The sequence below is a fragment of the Microtus oregoni genome, unplaced genomic scaffold (genome assembly GCF_018167655.1).
Source record: "Microtus oregoni isolate MIOR12 unplaced genomic scaffold, Mior012 000004F_ref0000308, whole genome shotgun sequence".
Taxonomy (NCBI): Eukaryota; Metazoa; Chordata; class Mammalia; order Rodentia; family Cricetidae; genus Microtus; species Microtus oregoni.
This window is the reverse complement of record NW_024543063.1, coordinates 8,495,086-8,515,780: the sequence shown is the minus strand read 5'-3', so window position 1 is coordinate 8,515,780 and position 20,695 is coordinate 8,495,086. Positions and strand designations below refer to the sequence as shown.

Sequence of the window (20,695 nt, the reverse complement as noted above, 5' to 3'; positions counted from 1 at the left end):
TGGCAGGGAGACTCTCAATCACGATAGCTGGGAGGCAGAGTGAGAGGAGACGTTCTGAGAGAGGAGACAACATTTAAGGGCCCACATTCAGCGACCTACACCCAGGTCTAGTCCCCACTTCCTTAAAGAACAGTCAAATATAAATATGCCCACGGACTAATCCATGGAGATTAGCATCCATTAATCCATGGATGATAAGTTAGCATCCTCATCATCCACTGACTCAGTAGTGCCACCAGGTGGGGCCCAAGCTTTCAACAATGATCCTTTTAATGGGACATTTCAAATCAAAATCCTGAAATTACATCCAGTGCTTCTACTGGGGACCAAGGCATCAGACACTGTTCAGAACCCAACTGCAGCTCGCTAGATGTGGTTACCAAGGGTGGAAGTAGCGAAATGAGAGGGGTTTCCCACAGCCTTTCTCAGGAGTTGGGAGAAAAGAGGTGAACTGAGGCACCTTTGGTAAGAGCAGCAGGTCTTGGAACTTGTTCTAGAAAGGAAGTGAAAAGGTCGGATCCTTTGAGGAGGAGGCTGTAAAATAGGGCAGCGGTGAAGGACAGGGATGGATTCATTCAGGGCAGTGCCATGCTGTCCAGTGTCAACCCACTCTGTTAGGTGACCTGCTGGTATGATGGTAAAGATGAAGAAACTAATGTAGGAGGCATACGATCTGGTGAGGAAGGCCCACCAGCGGGACTCTGTGTGCCTGTGTGAAGGCTCACAAGACCTCTGTTCTCACTGTATGCCCTAATCTCAACTGAGGATGCAGGGGTGCTGATGTTTCCTATGGAAGGCGCCATTGACTGAGTATTGGGAGATGCAAGGGAGATACCAGACTATAGTCCTGGCTCCAGAGGTGAATTTGCAACTCATAGGAAAGGATTTTCCCACCCTGGAAGCCTATACCATTCCTTACACCAAGGAGGAACCCAAGTATAGTTGATGGCTTTCAAAAATTCTTTGGTCTGAGACACCCGAGGACACTTTTGAAAGGTCTGGCGTATTTGAGAAAGTTATCTGCCTTCTGTGTGAAGTCATGCCTGGGTCTACTGCACACACCTCTGATTAGGCACTGAACTCCAGCTCCTTCGATGTGGTTTTAAGGGTTCCTCTTTATCCCTGTGATGAGGTACTGGTGATGTAGATATCCCAGCAAGAAGTTACTATGTCAGGTCTCTGTTGGTGCCTTTGCCAGCTTGTGGTTCGGGCAGCGCCTGTTCTTTAAGAACTTGGTTCTAATTTCCTCCATGTCTAATCTTTCCAAAGATCTCTCCGTTCCTTTCCACAGTTTTTGGTGAGTTAATGTTGCATGAGGAGGGGGCCCTTTGTTTGTCCCGAACACCTGTCTAGCTTACACCTGAAATAACCACACAGAAATTGTATTAATTAAATCACTGCCTGGCCCATTATCTCTAACCTCTTATTGGCTATCTCTCACATCTTGAGTTAACCCATTTTTAATAATCTGTATATCACCATGATGTCATGGCTTACTGGGAAAGATTCAGCATGTCTGACCTGGCAGCTCCATGGCAGCTCTCTGTCTGCTTTCTTCCTCCCAGAATTCAGTTCTGTCTTCTCCACCTACCTAAGTTCTGCCCTATTAGACCAAGCAGTTTCTTTATTGATTAACCAATGAAAGCAACACATAAACAGAAGGACCTCCTACACCAAGTTAAAGTATTGAGATGCCTGTGATTGCAGTGTTCACTGGGAAGACTCAGAGGCCAGGGTGAATACCCCCAGTATCCAGGAGGACAGCACTTTAGACAGAGCCATACCCTAGGCTAATGCAAAGTGAGGGAGCTCATGGGAAACATCTAGTTAAGCCCACTTTATGTCATTGCCTGGGTTGGACTGGCCTAGATTTTGGTGACTCTTATCCACAGGCGCACACAGAATTCTCAGCAGACCTTGCTTTATAATGAAGCCATTTAATTTTGAGTTTGAAGCATCTTCCTTTATTCCCACACTTAGCAACAACCTTCAAAAACTGTTCCCTGCTCATTACAGAGATAGCCAGGTAAATGAACCTAACCAGAGAGCCAGCCACACATCCTCTTTTTCTGGGGCAAGTTGACCTAATGATGATCCTTACCTTACAGTGTACTGAGTTCTTCTTGTGGAGGGAAAGCGAGGCTTTAGAGAGTTCCCCAATAAGGTTACAGATAAAAATGTTTCATTGTAGATCAAAATGGTCAGGGCCAGCCTGTTAGAATATGCTAACAGAGGATGAAGTGATGAAATAGGTATACACAGCCTTGTTTAATTTTAAATTGGAGGAAAACAAGATATGAACGAGGATGTCCCCTAAAGAGAGAGAGTGTCCTTTCACAGTTTTTCTAAGAAAGAAATAAGATCAATATTGTGTTGTTTAGAAGCAGGGTTGAGCAGGAGTCAAGGATAGATTTAGTCTTCAATGATTAACGTCTGGGAGCCTCTGCCACCCAATGGTGTGGCCACGTTGGGCTGGATATAAAATGAAAAAACAAAAGCAAGAGCCAGAGCCCGGTGAGGAAGATCTGCTCCCGTGAGCTTCTACAGAGATGGCTACGGGGCTCCTTGTGCCCCTGCAAAGATTAGTGGGTCTGCTCCTGCTCTGTGCCTTGCCCTGGGCTGAAGGTGGGACGGTGCTGGTGATTCCCGTGGATGGCAGCCACTGGCTGAGCATGAGGGATGTTGTGAGGGAGCTCCATGCCCAGGGTCATCAGACTGTGGTCCTGGCTCCAGATGTGACTCTGTACATCAAAGATGAGGACTTCTTCACCCTCTGGACCTATGCCATTCCATACACTAAGCAGAGATTTAAGCAACAAATGGCAGGAGGCGTTAACCTGGTCTTTGAAACCGGAAGCTATATGGAGACATTCTTTAAAGTAGCTGAGGCTTTCAAAAATATATCAACACAATTGTTAAAGTCTTGTACAGATCTACTGCACAATGAGACCCTGATCCGGCATCTGAACTCCAGCTCATTTGATGTAGTCTTAACGGACCCAGTTGTCCCCTGTGGGGCAATGTTGGCCAAGTACCTACATATTCCTGTGGTATTTTTTTTGCGTTACATCCCTTGTGACATTGAATATGAGGCCTCACAGTGTCCAAACCCGCCTTCATATATTCCAGCTCTACTCACAAGGCTGACCGACCACATGAACTTCCTGCAAAGGACCAAAAACATGCTGTTCTCTCTCACCTTAAAATACTTTTGTTATAAATCATTCATTCCGTTTGAGAATCTGGCCTCTGAGCTTTTCCAGAGAGAGGTGTCCTTGGCTGAGGTTCTCAGCCATGCATCCGTGTGGCTGTTCCGAAGGGACTTTGTGTTCGACTATCCCAGGCCCATCATGCCTAACATGGTCTCCATTGGGGGCATAAACTGTGCCATCAGGAAGCCACTCTCTCAGGTCTGTATTGAAGCCTTTAACCAATCAATATTCTATGCAGAATATATTTTCTAATGCTAACTTTCCTACTAGTCTTTTAAATGATTCTTCCCATGTTTCTGATAGCCTTTCCTGAATAGGTCATCAGAATTGGGTCCTTCTGTTTTTATTTTATGTGTATGGGTTTTTGCGTGTGTGTATATTTGTGTACTGGGATTACAGATGGTTGTGAGTCACCATGTGGGTGCTGGGAATTGAACTCAGTTCCCCTGGAAGAGAAACCATCTCTCCAGCCTTGGATCTTTCTGCTATTCAGTGGTCACTGATAGGACTAGTGGCTGAGGCGAGGGTCCCCAACAGACTGAAGTGTGGTGGTGGGTCTCTACTGAGGCTGTCCATGTGTCTAGGTACTGTCTTCCTGAGGGTGAGATTTCCTGAATCTGGGAGAACAGAGACACTGAGCGGTGACATGCCCTATCAGGAGGAGTGCCACTTGCGTATGTCTAGTAGAGGGATAAAGGGATTTCAGATGGCCATTGTTGGTTCCGCGAGCAACATGGAGGTCTACCCTTTCCCTAGTGTCACCTTCCGCATCTTCGGGGTCTAAAAATCTTCATTGTAGAGTTCGTTTGCAGCCTTGGTTAGCTTTATTCTACGGTATTTCTTTTTTGAGGCAGAAGTTCAGGTGGAGTCTTCAGGAGTCTTCTGTGTACAGCCATATCGTATACAAACGAGGACACTTGGCTGTCTTCCTTTCCTCTTTGTGTCTTTCTGTTTCTCTCCCCTGTCTTGCGCTAGCAAAAATCCCGGCACTGGACTCAGTGAGTGGACAGAGTAGACATCTGAGTTAGTTCCTGATTTTAGTGGAAGTGCTTTCAGTTTCTCCCCGTTTCCTATAATGTTGGCTATAGTTTTCTGGCACACAACGTATGCTATATTTGAGATATATTCTTTTCATTTGTAGAGTCTAGAGGGCTTTTTGTATTAAGAGATCCTGGGTTTTGCCAAAAGTCTTTTCTGTATGCATTTAGATGACCTGTGATCTTAGTCCTTCTGATATTCTTTAGTTTTAACCTGCATTTATTGATTTACATGTCTTAAACCAACATTACACTTTGGGTATAAAGCCAACTTGATCATGATCGATCTTTTTGATGTGCTCGTAAATTTACTTGGCAAGTATTTGATTGAGAAATTGTTCACCTATTCTCAAGAGTGTGATTGTTCTGTGGTTTGCTTTTTCTGATATGTTTATTCATATAGGCAGTATGAATCATTCAATTCAGCAGTACTTCATGCGGACTTGGGAGGTATTGAATTCGGAGGTTTTAATTTACTGCTTTGATTTTCTATTTTGTACTTCAAAAGGCACCCAGATGCACTCTCTCGGGGTCCTAGTTCGTGCCAGTGGGTTCAGGTCCTTTTTCCCATGTGCAGAGGATTAAGATATGTTGTATCTTTACTTCAATTTTATTTTCTTGGGTTCAGTCTTTTCGTGGTGTCCCAGATTTACTGGATATTTTGTGTTAAGAATTTGTGAGACTTAACATTTTCTTTGATCACCAAATCTATTTCCTCTAGCATATCTTCAATGCCTAAGATTTTCTCTTCCATCTTTTGCATTCTGTTGTTTATACTTGCTTCTGTAGTTTCCGATCCTTTACCCAGATTTTCCATTTCCAGATTCCCCTCAGTTTGTGTTTTCCTTATTGCTTCTGTTTCAGTATTCAGGTCTTGAACTGTTGCTTTCACCTGTTTGATTGCTTTTTCTTTGTTTTCTTTAAGGGATTTGTTGATTTCTTCCAATCTTTTGTTTGTTTTTTCTTCCACTTCTTTAAGGGAATCTTTTATTCCTTCTATAGGGTCTCATAATCTCCCTAAAGTTATTTTTAAGGATGTTTTCTTCTGCTTCATCTGTATTGGGATGTTCAGGTCTAGCTGTTGTAGAACCACTGGTTTCTGGTGGTACTGTCTAGCTCTTTATGTTATCGAGTGTATTCTTACCCTGTTGTCTACCCATTTCTTCCTCCAGTTGGAACAGGTGAAGCCTGTGTTTTGGGGAGGGGGGGTCCCTTTCCCTCCAATTGGTGTAGTTGGGGGCTGTGGCTCCGTTGAATACTCCTTCAGATGTAAGCATGGCAAAACCTTCTATGATCATTCCTCTGGGTGCCTATGAGCCCGTGGCTCAGACGGTTGCTCCTTCTAGGTGTAGGCATGGCTACAGCTCCTATGCTCATTCTTCCTGGCAGGAGGGGTGAGGTTGAGGCTCCGGTATCAGATAATATCTGGAGGCCACTGCTGTGGCCCGCCCTCCGTGCTGCTGAGGCTTCTCCCAGTGGCCTCTTGATTTCATTTTCAATTCAATTTAATATCTATTTTTGTTGTTGTTTTGTTTTTGAGACATGGTTTCTCTGTAGCTTTGGAGCCTGTCCTGGAACTAGCTCTTGTAGACCAGGCTGGCCTCGAACTTACACAGATCCTCCTGCCTCTGCCTCCTGAATGCTGATGACCCCACGGCTCAATTTAATATCTTACGTATGCCCTTTGCTTAGACTATCTCAAGGTAAGCATGCCAAAAATAAAATCATCTTAGCGTGGGGACGCAGATAATGCTAACAGCTTGGACTTCTCAGATGAGTGTGCACTGACTGCCTCATCCCAGTCAAGCTTCTTCTCTAGTCTGGGTCCCAGTGCGGCAATGGGAAAGCGCGCACACCTAAATGGTTTCCCTCTTCAGCTGTCAGTGTTGTAGAGCCAAGCTAGGGCTGAATGGTGTGCTAATATGCCACTAGATGTGGAACCTCGAGACTCTCAATTAAGTTATGTTGCCCTCAGAAGCAGCATAGTCCTGGAACCAGTTTCTTGTTGACCGTGTCCGTGCCTTACAGAAGCTTCTCAGTTTAAATTGTTTTTATTGAGCTATATATTTTTTCTACTCCCCATCCTCCCAATTTACTCAGGAGATCTTGTCTTTTTCTACTTCCCGTGTACATTTTTTTTTTGCTTTATGTCTAAAAGCTACTTATGAGTGAGTATATGTTTTATAGATCCATCCATTTGCTGGCCAATTTCAAGATGTCTTTATTTTTCTACTGTGTAGTAGTCCATTTTGTAAATGTACTACATTTTCCTTAACCATTCTTCAGTTAAGGGGCATTTAGGTTGTTTCCAGGTTCTGGCTATGACAAACAATGCTGCTATGAATATAATTGAGCACATGTCCTTGTGGTACGATTGAGCATCCTTTGGGTATATACCCAAAAGTAGTATTTCTGGGTCTTGAGGTAGGTTGTTTCCTAATTTTCTGAGAAATTGCCATACTGAAATCTAAAGTGGCTGTACCAGTTTCCACTCCCACCAGCAATGCAAGAGTGTTCCATTTACAACAATCCTCTCCAGCATAAGTTGGCATCAGTGTTTTTGATCTTGACCATTCGTACCATGTAAGATGGAATCTCAGAGTTGTTTTGATTTGCATTTCTCTGATGACTAAGGATGTTGAGCATTTCCTTACGTGTCTTTCAGCCATTTTAGATTCCTCTGTTGTGAGTTCTCTGTTTAGGTCTGTACCCCATTTTTTATTGGATTTTTTATTCTTTTGATGACTAATTTTTTGAGTTCTTTGTATATTTTGGAGATCAGACCTCTGTCTGATGTGGGGTTAGTAAAGATCTTTTCCCATTCTATAGGCTGTCATTTGGTCATGTTGATCATGTCCTTGACTTACAGAAGCTTTGTTTGGGTTGGGAAAGTTTTCTTCTATAATTTTGTTGAATATATTTTCTGTGCTTTTGAGTTGGACTTCTCCTTCTTCTATCCCTATTATTCTTAGGTTTGGTCTTTTAATGGTGTTCCATATTTCCTGGGTACTTTGTGTTAAGCTTTTGTTAGATTTTATGTTTTCTTTACCAATGAGTCTATTTTCTCTATTGTATCTTCAGCGTTTCAGATTCTCTCTTCCATCTCTTGTATTCTGCTATTTATACTTGCATTTGTGGTTCCTGATCATTTTCTCATAATTTCCATTTCTATAATTCTCTCAATTTGTATTTTTATTGTCTCTATTTTGGTTTTCAAGTCTTAAATCATTTCTTTCATCTGTTTGATTGTATTTTCTTTGTTTTCTTTAAGAGATTTGTTGATTTCTTCCAAGTTTTTTTGTCTTTTCCTCCATTTCTCTGAGGAATTTTTTCATTTTCTCTTTAAGAACTCCAAACATTTTCCTAAAGTTATCTGTTAATTTATTTTCTTCTGCTTCACCTTTATTTGGGTGTTCACATTTTGATGCTTTAGGGCCACTTAGTTTTTGTTGGTCTTGTGTTGCTCTTTGTGGTGTTGAGTGTGTTCTTACCTTGTCTACCCATCTTTTCCTCTGATTGGTGTAGTTGGGGCTGTGTCTCTGGTGATCAATCTTCCAGGTGCCAGTAGATGCAAGGCTCAAATGGTTACTCCTTGTGGTGCAGTCACCCCAGAGGTCACTCCGTATTCCCAGAGATTGCTCAGTACTCCTGGATAACTTCTACAATCCTGGGGGTCGTTCAGCCCTTCTTCCATAGAGGTTGCTAGCTCGGGCCTTCTCCCTCAGAGGTTTCAGATTCATGCCCAGTTTTACAGAAGTCTCTGGCTCGGGCCTGCTCCCTCAGTGGTGGCTCCCTTCAACCTGCTTCAAGGCGGTCATTGCCTTGAACCTGTTCCCACAGAGGTCCCTGGCTTGGCCCCAGTGACAGAGAGGTCTCTAGCTTGGTCCTTCTCCATGGAGGTCCCTGACTTGTGCCTGGTCCTGCAGAGGTCTCTGGCTCAGGCTTGCTCCCTCAGCAGCCACTTCCTTGTACCTGCTCCTATGGAGGTAGCCTCCTTGGGCCTGCTCTGGCTGAAGTCACTGGCTCAGGCCTGCCTTTCTGAAGGTTGCTGCCTTGGACCTGCTCAGGTGGAAGTTGCTGGCTCAGGCCTGCTACTACAAAGGTCCCCTGCTGGGACCCAGTCCCACAGAGGTCTTTGGCTTGGGCCTGCTCTCTTGGAGGTTGCACCCTGTACCTGCTCTGAGGATGGTGCTGCCTCAGCTAAAATTGCCGACTTAGGCCTGCCCTTGTGGAAGTTGCTACCTAGGGCCTGCTCCAGAGGAAGTTGCTGACTCAAACCTGTTCCTGTGGAGGCCAGAGTGTTTGTGACCCTTTTTGGGAATCTCGTGATCAGAAAGCCTTGTGGGTAGCCTCAGGACAAATAAGGGGTGGAGTTGGACACTGTGGCCTCAAAGTCTACTTCACAGGGAATGGTGCAGAAAAACCAAGGAAAGATCACCCAGGTACATTGTAAACAGAAAAAAAAAAGCAGGGTCTGTTAACACCACATCAAAAGAACTGGAGTTCGAGTGTGGAAGCAGAGCCTCATTGGGCAGCAGATCCCTCCAGGTGACCACATGGAATGTTGATGCAGTGTTTCCTACTTGCCGTTATTTTTAAAGGCATCCTCACAGAAAACTGCATTTCTCAGAAAATTAATTACCAATTAGTTCAGAAAGTGATGTCTACATTATTCCCTGGTGTGTGGAATATCCTAGGGTTTCAGGGAGCAGATGGCCTCTGCTTTGATACACACAGAACATCTGGAGCCAGGACCACAGTCTCCTGTGAGATCCACGTTCACTTCAGGCTTACCGCCTGCTCTAGGAAAGGGAATTGCCCCTCCCTGGAGCCAAGATCTGAATCCCCAAAACTGCTGCTGAGAGTTGGAGAGCAAGCTCAGTTTCTCTGCTCTGGTGCTCCCAAGATCCTGGAAACAGCATGTTCAGGAGGCACTGTCCTGGCTAGTGGACATGCTCAGTGGACACCCACCACAGCTCCTTGGTTCCATTAGACACCCTCACTATTGCCTCCCACTCTTCTCGCGGGACACTCGGATCCTGACTCATCGACTGAGGAGGCCTTAAGGATTTAACTCAGCGAAGCTGCTGGAAAGATGAACAGGCAAATGAGCAACTCAGAAGAAGGGACACAAGGAAACCAGTATTGGTGGAGCAGACTTTGGATAGAGGCTTAATACAGACCTGAGAGAGTGGCTCTCTGAAGACACAATTTATTCCCCCTGCAAAAGTAGCTTCTTTATTAACCAATGGCAATAGAATGTATTCATAGCATACATCACTGAGGTTCATCAGAGAGCAGCAGAAGGTGTCAGGAGTCTTTATAGAATGACTAACTAGAATGACTTAACATCGAGAGATGTTAAGAGTGGTTTTTCTCTGTGCAGAACCAGAAGGGTAGGACAGAAGTGAAGGCCAGGCATGGGTTAATAATGCAATGATTAACCGAAGGTGGGCCTTGTCCCACCTGTGGCATGCCTCTGTACAACGTGACTTGATGGTTATATAAGATGAAGACACTCACGTTGAGGGCAGAGACAGGCAAGGAAGGACCTCTGCTGTGGGCTTCTCCGAAGATGGCCACGGGACTCCTGGTGTCTCTGCGAGCACTCTCAGGGCTGCTGCTGCTGCTCTGTGCCCTTCCCTGGACTGAGGGTGGGAAGGTCCTGGTGATTCCCTGGGAGGGCAGTCACTGGCTGAGCATGAAGAACATTGTGAGGGAGCTCCATGCCCGAGGCCATGAGACTGTGGTCCTGGCTCCAGACGTGTCCACGTTCATCAAAGGAGAGGATTTCGTCACTCTGCAAAGCTTTGCTGTCCCGTTCACTAAGGAAGACTATGAATATAACGCGCTGGGCTACTTTAAAATGTTCTTAGAGACAGAACAATCTGTCATGATGTTTTTAAGCAATATGGAACGTATGAAAAACATAGCATTGTTCTACCTGAGGGCCTGCAGTAGTCTACTGCACAACAAGGACCTTATACAGCACCTGAACTCCAGTTCCTATGAAGTCTTGTTAACAGACCCTGTGTATCCCTGTGGGGCTGTGCTGGCGAAATTTTTGAATATTCCTGCTGTGTTTCTTCTGCGCTTCATTCCTTCGAACATTGAATTTGAGTCTGCCCAGGCTCCAAGCCCTCCCTCATATGTTCCAAGGTTATTCACCAGGAATTCGGACCACATGAGCTTCCTGGAGAGGGTAAAGAACATTCTCTACAATCTGCCATACAAGATTATTTTCCGCATCTCTTATATGCTCTACGAGAACCTGGCGTCGGAGCTTCTGCAGAGAGAGGTGTCCCTCACGGAGATTCTCAGCCACGCATCCATATGGCTCTTCAGGCTGGACTTTGTGTTTGAGTACCCCCGGCCCATCATGCCCAATATGATTTTCGTTGGGGGAATAAACTGTGTCTTCAGAGAGCCACTCTCTCAGGTCTGTATTAAGCCTCTATCCAAAGTCTGCTCCACCAATACTGGTTTCCTTGTGTCCCTTCTTCTGAGTTGCTCATTTGCCTGTTCATCTTTCCAGCAGCTTTGCTGAGTTAAATCCTTTTAAGGCCTCCTCAGTCAATGAGTCAGGATCCGAGTGTCCCGCGAGAAGAGCGGGAGGCAATAGTGAGGGTGTCTAATGGAACCAAGGAGCTGTGGTGGGTGTCCACTGAGCATGTCCACTAGCCAGGACAGTGCCTCCTGAACATGCTGTTTCCAGGATCTTGGGAGCACCAGAGCAGAGAAACTGAGCTTGCTCTCCAACTCTCAGCAGCAGTTTTGGGGATTCAGATCTTGGCTCCAGGGAGGGGCAATTCCTTTTCCTAGAGCAGGCAGTAAGCCTGAAGTGAACGTGGATCTCACAGGAGACTGTGGTCCTGGCTCCAGATGTTCTGTGTGTATCAAAGCAGAGGCCATCTGCTCCCTGAAACCCTAGGATATTCCACACACCAGGGAATAATGTAGACATCACTTTCTGAACTAATTGGTAATTAATTTTCTGAGAAATGCAGTTTTCTGTGAGGATGCCTTTAAAAATAACGGCAAGTAGGAAACACTGCATCAACATTCCATGTGGTCACCTGGAGGGATCTGCTGCCCAATGAGGCTCTGCTCCCATACTTGAACTCCAGTTCTTTTGATGTGGTGTTAACAGACCCTGCTTTTTTTTTTCTGTTTACAATGTACCTGGGTGATCTTTCCTTGGTTTTTCTGCACCATTCCCTGTGAAGTAGACTTTGAGGCCGCAGTGTCCAACTCCACCCCTTATTTGTCCTGAGGCTACCAACAAGGCTTTCTGATCACATGAGATTCCCGAAAAGGGTCAAGAACACACTTATCCTATGACCATGAAGTACATGTGTCCCGTGTGTTCCACTCCTTTGGAGTGCCGCACCTCTGAGATTTTCCAGAGAGATGTCCTTGGTAAATGTTCGCAGCCACGCATTTGTACAGCTGTTTTAGGGGGCTTTATGTCCAACTACTTGAGGCCATTGTGTCCAGTATGGTCTTCATTCGGGACATAAACTCTGCCAGTAGGAAGACACTCTCTCAGGTCTGCATTGGAGCCATAATTTATCTTTACAACAGTCTAGTTTTCTAAATATCTCATTTTGATGTGGTCATTAGCTTTCTGGGGAATTTTTTGTTTTTAACCTTGAAGTCTCCAATGTTGCCAGGAGCCAGCCTGGGGGTGGACAGGTCCCGAGAGGATGTAAGTAGTCAGTGAGGGAAAGAGTGAGCCAGGCATCATGGTCAGGAAATCCTTGCAGCCTGACTGACTGGCAGCCAGAGCGCTCCTTTATCTATACAGAACTTAGTAAGCAGGGATAGATTAATGCTGTTCCAAAACATAGCTCATAATGTTTTGATTCTGGACATGTGTTTTACTTCTTTCTTGCATATTTAGTCATCATTGACAAGCTGTGACAGAACAGAGTTATCTTTTATAATCATTTTTACTCATTAATTCCACAAGCCAGTTTCTACGAATCTAGAGGCGTATGACAGCCTGTTCTCAGGCTGGTACCCTTTGTGACTACAAAGTCGCTAGACCAAAACCAAGTCTCCAAGCTACTCCAGGCACATTGCTGTCCTGAGTAGTGTATTATTAACTCTTAATGGTCAGAGTTCCCAAGAAATGTCCTCAGACGAAAGTTACTGCAGTTATTATCCAGATTCTGGCATAATACACTGTTCATGTTTTATATCTTTATAGAATTTGCCTTTATGTCTAATTCTGGCATTCTGTTGTTCCTTGGTCATATAACACCACAAAGGCTCGGCATGAGCTAACTTTTCTAAGAAAGGGAGGTCCTGACATCTCATTCTTTCTGCCATCTTTCTACATCGTTCCTTACCCAGCAATAAAAGTCTCTGCATAGGGCAGTGGTAACTTGAGCTAACCTAACTTTGTTGCTGTCTATGCCACGTAATTGTCTGAGTGCACAGTGGGAAGAGGCTTGCAATCTGGCCGATGGCCAACTTCTCCAGCCCACTGAATCTCGTTGACCTTTTTAAGTTTGCTTTGTTTTGATTATCTTGTTCCTAAGTATAGGAGCAGATGTTTTAAGAATATATCAAAGCCTCATGAAGAAACCTCTGGCTTCTTTATATGTGTCATATCCTTCAAGGCATAAGGAAGACCTTAAGGTAGATAGGGATATTTCCCTAAAAGCAGGAGGGGTAGTATGTTCAGGGTTTTCCTGGGGAAGTTTAGAAGCAGTGCTACCGGGAGAAGGCATAAATGATTCATGAGAAAATTTCCGTCAATACAATATCCTCAAACTGCAAATATTAAGAGTCTCCCATGAAGCATGATCCTAATTAATGTTAATCAATAAAGACCAGGAGTCAGGTATCGGGGTCAAAGCTGACAGATCAGAGAAGCAAACCATCAGACTTCTTACCCCTCCGAATCCTCAGACCGAAAGATTCTGTCTCTGCTCTGTGTGCTGGGATTAAAGGTGTGAGCCACCACTGCCCAGCTTCTGTGATTTACTAGTGGCTATTTCTGCCCTCTCATCTCCCGGAAAGCTTTATTTGTCAGAACACAAATAAGATATCACACAACACCTCCAAATATGCAACAGGTAGAGACAAAAACCAAAAGTGGCGTGACAGCCATCACGTGACTCAGCTTTGCTGGATCTGTGTCAGGCAGCTGTGCTGACCTTATTTTGTATTCTCATCAGATATGGCTGTGCCACAATTTGTCTCTGATATTCTCAGTTTTCAAAATATCTGTAACTAGGGGGCTGGAGAGATGGCTCAGCGGTTAAGAGCATTGCCTGCTCTTCCAAAGGTCCTGAGTTCAATCCCCAGCAATCACATGGCTCATAACCATCTGTAAAGAGGTCTGGCATCCTCTTCTGGCCATCAGGCATACACACAGACAGAATATTGTATACATAATAAATAAATAAATATAAAAATCTGTAACTGACATTTCAGGTTTACAGTGGTCACTGAGGGAACTGCACTGCCATACCGAGGGTCTGTCTGTCCGTCCGGGGACTGACTCACAGCAATTGAATCCAGCAACACTGCTCACTTGTGTGAGCACTGTCTTTCCAGACGTGAGGTTCTTCTGAAGCTGGGCAGATGCAGAGGAACTGAAGGCTGACTTGACTCTAGGAGACATGTATTGCTGTCAGGCTTTCAGTAGCAAGATGAAGGGACTTTTTACCCACGAATCCTTAATGATTCTCTCTAGGAAGGCCTGGGTGTGTGCCCACGTGTTACTTGAGAGTGGAAATAGAAGCAGTCAGCATGTGTGGTTTCATTTACATTTGTCTCCATGGTTACTAGCCATCTTTCAGGTGCTCCAGAGTCCCAGGACCAGTGTTTTAAAATATTCTGTGGGTGCATCCAAATTGTCACGTTTTATGTTTTGTATGCCTATGTTCCTGAGATTCCCCAGTTCCCAAGGAGGTGTCTTCTACCTTCTGTTTTCAACATCATAGACACCAATATTTGCAGAGGTTTTATTAGCATTTTTGATAGTTGTTACCGGTAGGCATGGAAGCTGGCTTGGTACATGGAGGCACTTGTGTTATGGTGATGTACTTTGTTCTGATCACTAAGTGACATCTCAGATATCCTACTTATCTGTCCCCAACATTGCCATCTTGTGTTATTTTTCACATTACTCTTTCCTTTACATCTAATGAAACAGTTTAGAATTTTGGTTCCATGTTTAAGCAATGTTTTAAAAACTCACTCCTTGCTGCTGGAGCTGCTTCTTCTGCTTCAGCCAATAGACTTTAAGATACCAGCCCACTTGGGTGTGGTCTCATTTGCTTTAAAAAGCAGTGGTATCCGTGTGCTCACTCTCTTGCTTTCAGCTCTGCTTCCGGCTACTAGACTCCCTTCTTGATCGCGCAGAGGGCTGTTGTCTGGGACGGTGATCTGTAAGTTTTTCCCTTTAAATAAATAACCATTCTATTAATCATAATTCCAAACTGGTGTGGGATTGTTTGTGACATATGCCTTCAACTGCTGTTGATCTCTCTTGATGTGAGAATTCTGGCTATTCAGATAGGATAGACTTGATTTTATCTCTCACAAGTGGCATAAATCCATTCCTTTCACATTATTGGTTTTCTTGAAAATTTCCGTCTTGGTTTTACTCTTGTAATTCAATGGCACTCACTGTCTCCATGGAGATGTGGTGGAGCTTGCCCACATCTCTAAGTCATATGTTTCCCTCATTTACTAACGAGATCTTTTGTAATGATGTCGGACCACTCATGTGTGTTCGGACAGTCTCACCGCTTCAAGATCCTCAATGAGAGCTATACTCTCTTTGTCATATGATGTAACATTATCTCAGTTCAGTTTGGTGTCATCACTTTGCCTTCAGCAGACAACCAATCCATTCGAGTGAGCCCCTGGATCTCATTCCAAGCTGGAAGATTTTCCTCTGCTGATGCCCCAAGAACTTTAGTCTGCTCTCTTCCTTCTGCCTCTCCTAAGGCAGTAATGGACTGGTGTTGTAGGAGGCCGCTTGTTTGTTCCTGGCTGCCCAGAACCCAAATGATCACACAGAAACTGTATTAATTACAACACTGCTTGGCCTATTAGCTTATCACTCTATCTCACTCTTATCTCTTAAACTAACCCATTTTTTTATTTTATATTTTACCACAAGGGTCATGGCCTACCGGCAAGGTTCCACCTAACAAGTACATCTTTTCCCTCAGGCAGCTACATGGTGTCTCGCTAACTCCACCTTCTTTCTCCCAGCATTCAGTTTAGTTTATCCCTGCCTAGCTCCATTCTGCCAAGCCACTGGCCAAAAACAGTTTCTTTATTCATTAACCAATAAAGGCAACACATACACAGAAGGACTTACCACACCAGCCTGAACCCTGATCTTTGCTGATAGCGTGGACTTTACTGCTGTGTTCAAGGTGCCTCATCTAGTCAGTCACTCAAGTGGAAGCTAGCTTTTTTGTCAAGTTGCTCTGGTCTCTGTCCCCTACACGCCATGACAAGTTTGATGTACCTTAGAAATTCTTTTGATATTTCTAGCACCTGTGGTAATTGTGAAACCAAGTTAAAGCTGAGTGTAGACCTAACATGGGACTAGCCAATACTGGAATTTTGAGGCATTCACTTATATTTTGGCCCTAAGCTTTCAGATAGAGAATAATCTTGGAAACAGTGATATTCTTCCATTGGAGAGGATAAATGTGAACTGACTTCCTGGGGCCTTAATGACTTGTTACAGGAATGATAGGAATAGCATAATACCCACTCAACTAGGTTACTCGCTTGTTTGTTTAAGACAGGGTCTCATCATAGTTTAGGTCGACTTGGACCATGCTGTGTAACTGATGACAACTTTGAACTCCTGCTCTGCCTGCTTCCACACCCTGGAATTACAAGCATGTATCACCATGTCCAACAAAATTAAACTTTTATTATTTTTTTTAAAAAAAGTCAAGTTAAGAGTGGCCAATTATTCTGAAATAATAGAAATTTTAAAAAATATGTTTAGTAATTATGTATTAAATGATCTGAAAGACACTTATTTGTTTACCTCAGAGAGTTATAAAAATTGCTGAGATTATAGCCTATTTCAATTCCTTTTTCATTTTTAGCTGCACTGTTGGAGAACAAACTGTAGATTTTTTCAGAGGAAGATCCCTGGCACAGATTTCCCCCCAAATGGGGGGGGGGTATTAAGTCTTAAGGTTCTGGGCAATCAATCTTCCAGGAAATAAAATGATTTGACTCAGCAATAGTTTAATACTAAAAGATATGCAGGTATTCACAAAAATTTAAAAAGGCAAAGTCAAACCTGTTAGAAAAACTTTGCTACAGTCTCTTCATGAGTCTAGTTGAGATGTAGGGTTCTGACCAAGCAGAGCCAACAGCACACCCAATACCTAGAGTTCTTCAGGCATAGCATCTGGATCCTTGTGTGCTCTGAGGCTCTGAGCGCAGGCCAGACCCTCACAGTGAGAGAAGCCATTAAATGGTCCCCAGCGTGCTCTTCCATAGGCATCCTCCACAGTCACACATCTGCAAGAGCTGCATACTGAGCCTGGGACAGACACAGGGTCCCTCCTCCAAGAACTGGCCACCTCTTCCCCTAGATGCGGTGTTGGGAATGTTCTTGCTAACGCTGTGAACAACAGCTGAAACAGCAGACACAGATTTCAGGTTCTGGCTTCTCACCCAAACTGCTCCATCCATTCTCTTTCTTTTATAGGCACTGCACGGGCAGAAGTGGCCGCTCCCTAGACCCAGATAATTCTGCATAGATAACCACAGAAGGGGAACAATGGGGTTTGATGTGAGGGAAAACATACAGAGACGTGGCAGGTACAAAAAGCGGATGGAGGAAAAGGAGGCAGGGAACTCACTTTGGAGGAGACATTGCAGAGCATTTATTTGGACTCCTACCCTCCTCGAAAGGGCGGGATGTACAGGCTGCTTGCACAGTGTGCGGCGGCACATGGGAGGCATCTTCATAGGCACATCTGCCTGGCTGCTGAGTCTACTCCCAGTTAGGTATGAGGGGCGTAGCTTTGCAGCAGAGGGAAATCCTGTGTCACCTTGGACAACCAAGCTGAATGGGCAGAATGACACAGAAGCAGCGAGGTGGAATGCAGGACACCCCAGCGGAGCTCACATGATGGAGATTGGGACCCCAGGACATGTAGAGGAAAGAGGTGGCAGCAACTGCAAGCACTTGTGAGAGCAATTCCCTGAGGCCGGGCCAGATTCCTGGCCCCGTGCCCAGTCCCTACAGCTAGAGCCCTGTCCTCGGCTACATCTCAGATTTGCTTTGTCATCCTGCTATTTCAGCTCAATGAAAGAAGTGATTAAATCTAGGGAGTGTGCCGAACCTTGCTTTCAATATAGGAAGACCAACGAGGTGAACTCTGATAGTCACTAAACAGCAGCTACAGGTCATCGGAGTTTAGCTGGTGAAGAGATGATAAGAGTAGTTTCTCGGGTGGAGAGGCAGAGGGTAAGACATTAGTCAGTGCCAACTATGGATTTCTTCTGTAATGATTAGTGGAAGGCGGGCACCGTGCCATGCAATGATATGCTGAACGTTAGGGAACAGGGAGATAAGGGGATGAGGAAACTAGGGTAGGTGTCACAGCCTGCTAAGGTAGCTCCATGGCTATGGGCTTCTGGAGTGATCCCAGAACCAAGGAGGCCCACGTGGGGCTTGTGTGGCTGCTGGTTTTCAGAGATGCCAAACAGCGTACGCATCTTAAAACATTTTAAAACATAATGTTCCGTCTGGGCCAGTAAGATGGCTCAGCAAGTAAAGGTGCTGTCGCGGAGTCTGACGACCTGAGTCTGATTCTCTGGGATGTACATGGTAGGAAAGGGAGAAGTGACTCCCTGAAAGTAAAGTAATTCTTGGAACTTCAGGGGCATACTGTGGCATATGCTACCCCTTTGAGTGTAAACACACACACACACACACTTTAAAAAATAATAAACTGCTTAGACTCAGATAACTCTGCATAGAAGGGAAACAATGGGATTGGGCATGAGTTAAAACATACAGAGACGTGGCCAGTGCAGAAAGCAGATGGAGGAAAAGAAGGCAGGGAACTAACTTTGGAGGAGAAACTGTAGAGCATTTATCTGGATTCCTACCCTCCTCGAAAGGGTGGAATACAAAGGGAGTGTGTGTGTGTGTGTCCGACCCACTGCATTTATTTTAGTCTTTAAGAGCATTAAACTCTATCCAACCCCAGTTTTATAGCCGTTTGTGAACTCCCTGCAAAGGTTTAAGAATTCTTTCGGTTTTGGTCCATTTCATCAGTCCTGCTTTTTTCAAATCTTATTTCAGTCCATACAAATAATTGTGGGGAAGCAGGATTTTGTGCTGGACTTTGCAAGGCTACCATGCTATAAAAGCCCTTTATGTGGGTCATAAACTGTGCCAATAGAATTGACTTGTTTGGGTGTGTATAGTATTCCTGGCACAGGCTACATTTAAGGGTGAAAGCCGCCTTTTGTCGGGCTTTAACCAGTGCTGGCTTTGTGACAATGGAAAGGTTTACATAGCCTTTGTGAAATAATTATTCCTACTTCTGACAGCTACCCTGAATATAGAAAAAAGGTGCAGCTGAGACCGACCATTCCTGACACCCCACCAACCAACCTCGTATTCTTAGGGTGCATGGAATGTGATTCCAGTAACACAGCTTTGTGGCTTCCACACCATGCAGAGATTAAATGTGAATTTAAGTCATCTAGTGTGGGATGGTTTGATACAAGAGTGTTCAAAACTAAGGATGCCCACTTTGTCAGGCTTCACTACTTTCAAAGAGGCAAAGATTTACTTTTAGCCGAGTGATGGTCAGCTCTTAAGACATCCGCAGCATCCATGCACAGCCGAGTCCCTTCGGAGTTACTTAAGGATGCTAATATACTATTGTTTCACCAGGATGGAAGAAATATCCAGGGCCAGTTAATTAGACCTGCACATTTCCAGCCCAGGGCAAATGTAAGGATCGAAGTGCTGTGCTAAATATCATTTCCTAGTTCCAAGAAATAATACTGTTTGCCTAGGGATTAATCATAATTGACAGTCAAAGCAACATCCACAGATTCACAACATTTTAAAATAAAAAAGGAAACAAGAACATTGCAAAGGCCAATCTTTGCTGTGCACCCTTCACGATTCTAGTCTACATTTACGGCACTAAGTGAGCAGAACTGGCAGTGCCCTTTGACCTGGCTTATATGTAGAAACTGTTCAGCCATGGTAACCTGCCCTTGTACGCTTTGGATCTGTGAGCACACCTCAGGCCCTCACACTGTTCCCTTGTGTGCTTTCCCCAGCACAAATGCACAGAGCAGCATATGGAGTCTGGGCAGAAGTGGGTTCTGCCTCCGGGACCTGGCTGCCCACCCCTTGTACTAGAAGTAGTGATGGGAGTGTTCCTGTTAACGCTGACATCAGCCGCTAAAGCAACAATCACAGATTTCAGGTTCCGACTGCTCAGCCACCAGCTCCATCTCTTCATTTCCTTTTATGGGCAGGGTAAGGACAGGAGTTGCTATAGCCTACACTTGAGTAATTCTGTATAGATAGCCATAGAAGGGAAACAGTGGGGTATGAAGTGAGGTAAAACATGCAGAGAGGTGGCAGGTGGGGAAAAAGAAAGCTGAAAAGTTGCCTTCGGGAAAGAACCTGCAGAACATTTTCTGGACTCCTGGCCTCCAGGAAAGGGTGGAATACAAAGTCTGTGTGCACAGAGCAGCCTGGCACTTGTGAGGCATTTTGTACAAAAACAGCTGCTGCTTCTGCTCCCAGTCGGATCCTAAGAGGGTGGCTTCTCTTCAGAGGGAAGCCTCAGCCTGGCCATCCTGGCAGAACGACACAGATGCAGAGGTGCAGAATGTCACACCCCAAGGAGCTTGCCTAGTGGAAAGTGGAGCCAGCCCCAGGGCATGTAAAGGAGGGAGGTGCCAGCAATTCTCTGAGGCAGGGACAGATTCCTGGTTATGTATATGGTGCCCACAACTGGGGTTCTACCCTCACCTCAGCCTCAACCTTACCTTTTCTTGAATTTGAGCACAGTGCCCCAGAAAATTGCAGTCCATGCTTTATGGGGAATTCCATCCTCGTCAGGATTCTGGTCTGGCACAGACTGTAAAAGGAAACCCAATGACAAACCTCAGAATGCAGTGAAGACACAAACAAGTATTCACCTAGGGCTCTTAACAGAGTGCAGGATCCTGCAGCCCCAGTATCCAGAACAGAACCTGAAACTGAGCCATAGCCCTGAGCCGTCTCGTTGTCCCTTTCAAGGAGATCAGCTTACGGGAGGGAGCGGGATGCTTCGGGAATTCACTGTGCCAGTGAAGAGGCTGGTGTTGTCCGGAGGGGCTTTACAAAGATCTGCTTCATTCCATAGAGTGGTCACACGACTCTGAAGAGATCTCACAGCAGAGTCAGATCCT

The 20,695-nt window shown here is 44.9% G+C and overlaps 2 protein-coding genes across 7 annotated transcripts in view; both read left to right on the top strand.

Annotated features, from left to right (window-relative positions):
• Positions 1-20,695, top strand: part of LOC121447552 (UDP-glucuronosyltransferase 1-6) — a 135,731-nt gene that overhangs the window by 97,181 nt on the left and 17,855 nt on the right. Inside the window, exon 1 of one of the 6 annotated variants that reach the window (XM_041650856.1) lies at positions 2,523-3,410. The exons of the other annotated variants lie outside the window; for them this stretch is intronic. Within the exon in view, the coding sequence (XP_041506790.1) occupies positions 2,550-3,410 (861 nt within the window). The 5' untranslated portion in view covers positions 2,523-2,549. Of the gene's footprint in view, positions 1-2,522; positions 3,411-20,695 lie in introns of those variants that run through there. 6 annotated transcript variants of the gene reach the window in all.
• LOC121446879 (UDP-glucuronosyltransferase 1-2-like) lies at positions 9,825-20,668 on the top strand. Its single transcript, XM_041649782.1, has 3 exons — positions 9,825-10,688; positions 19,571-19,772; positions 20,364-20,668. Exons 1-3 carry the CDS (start codon positions 9,825-9,827, stop codon positions 20,666-20,668), a joined length of 1,371 nt encoding a protein of 456 aa, XP_041505716.1.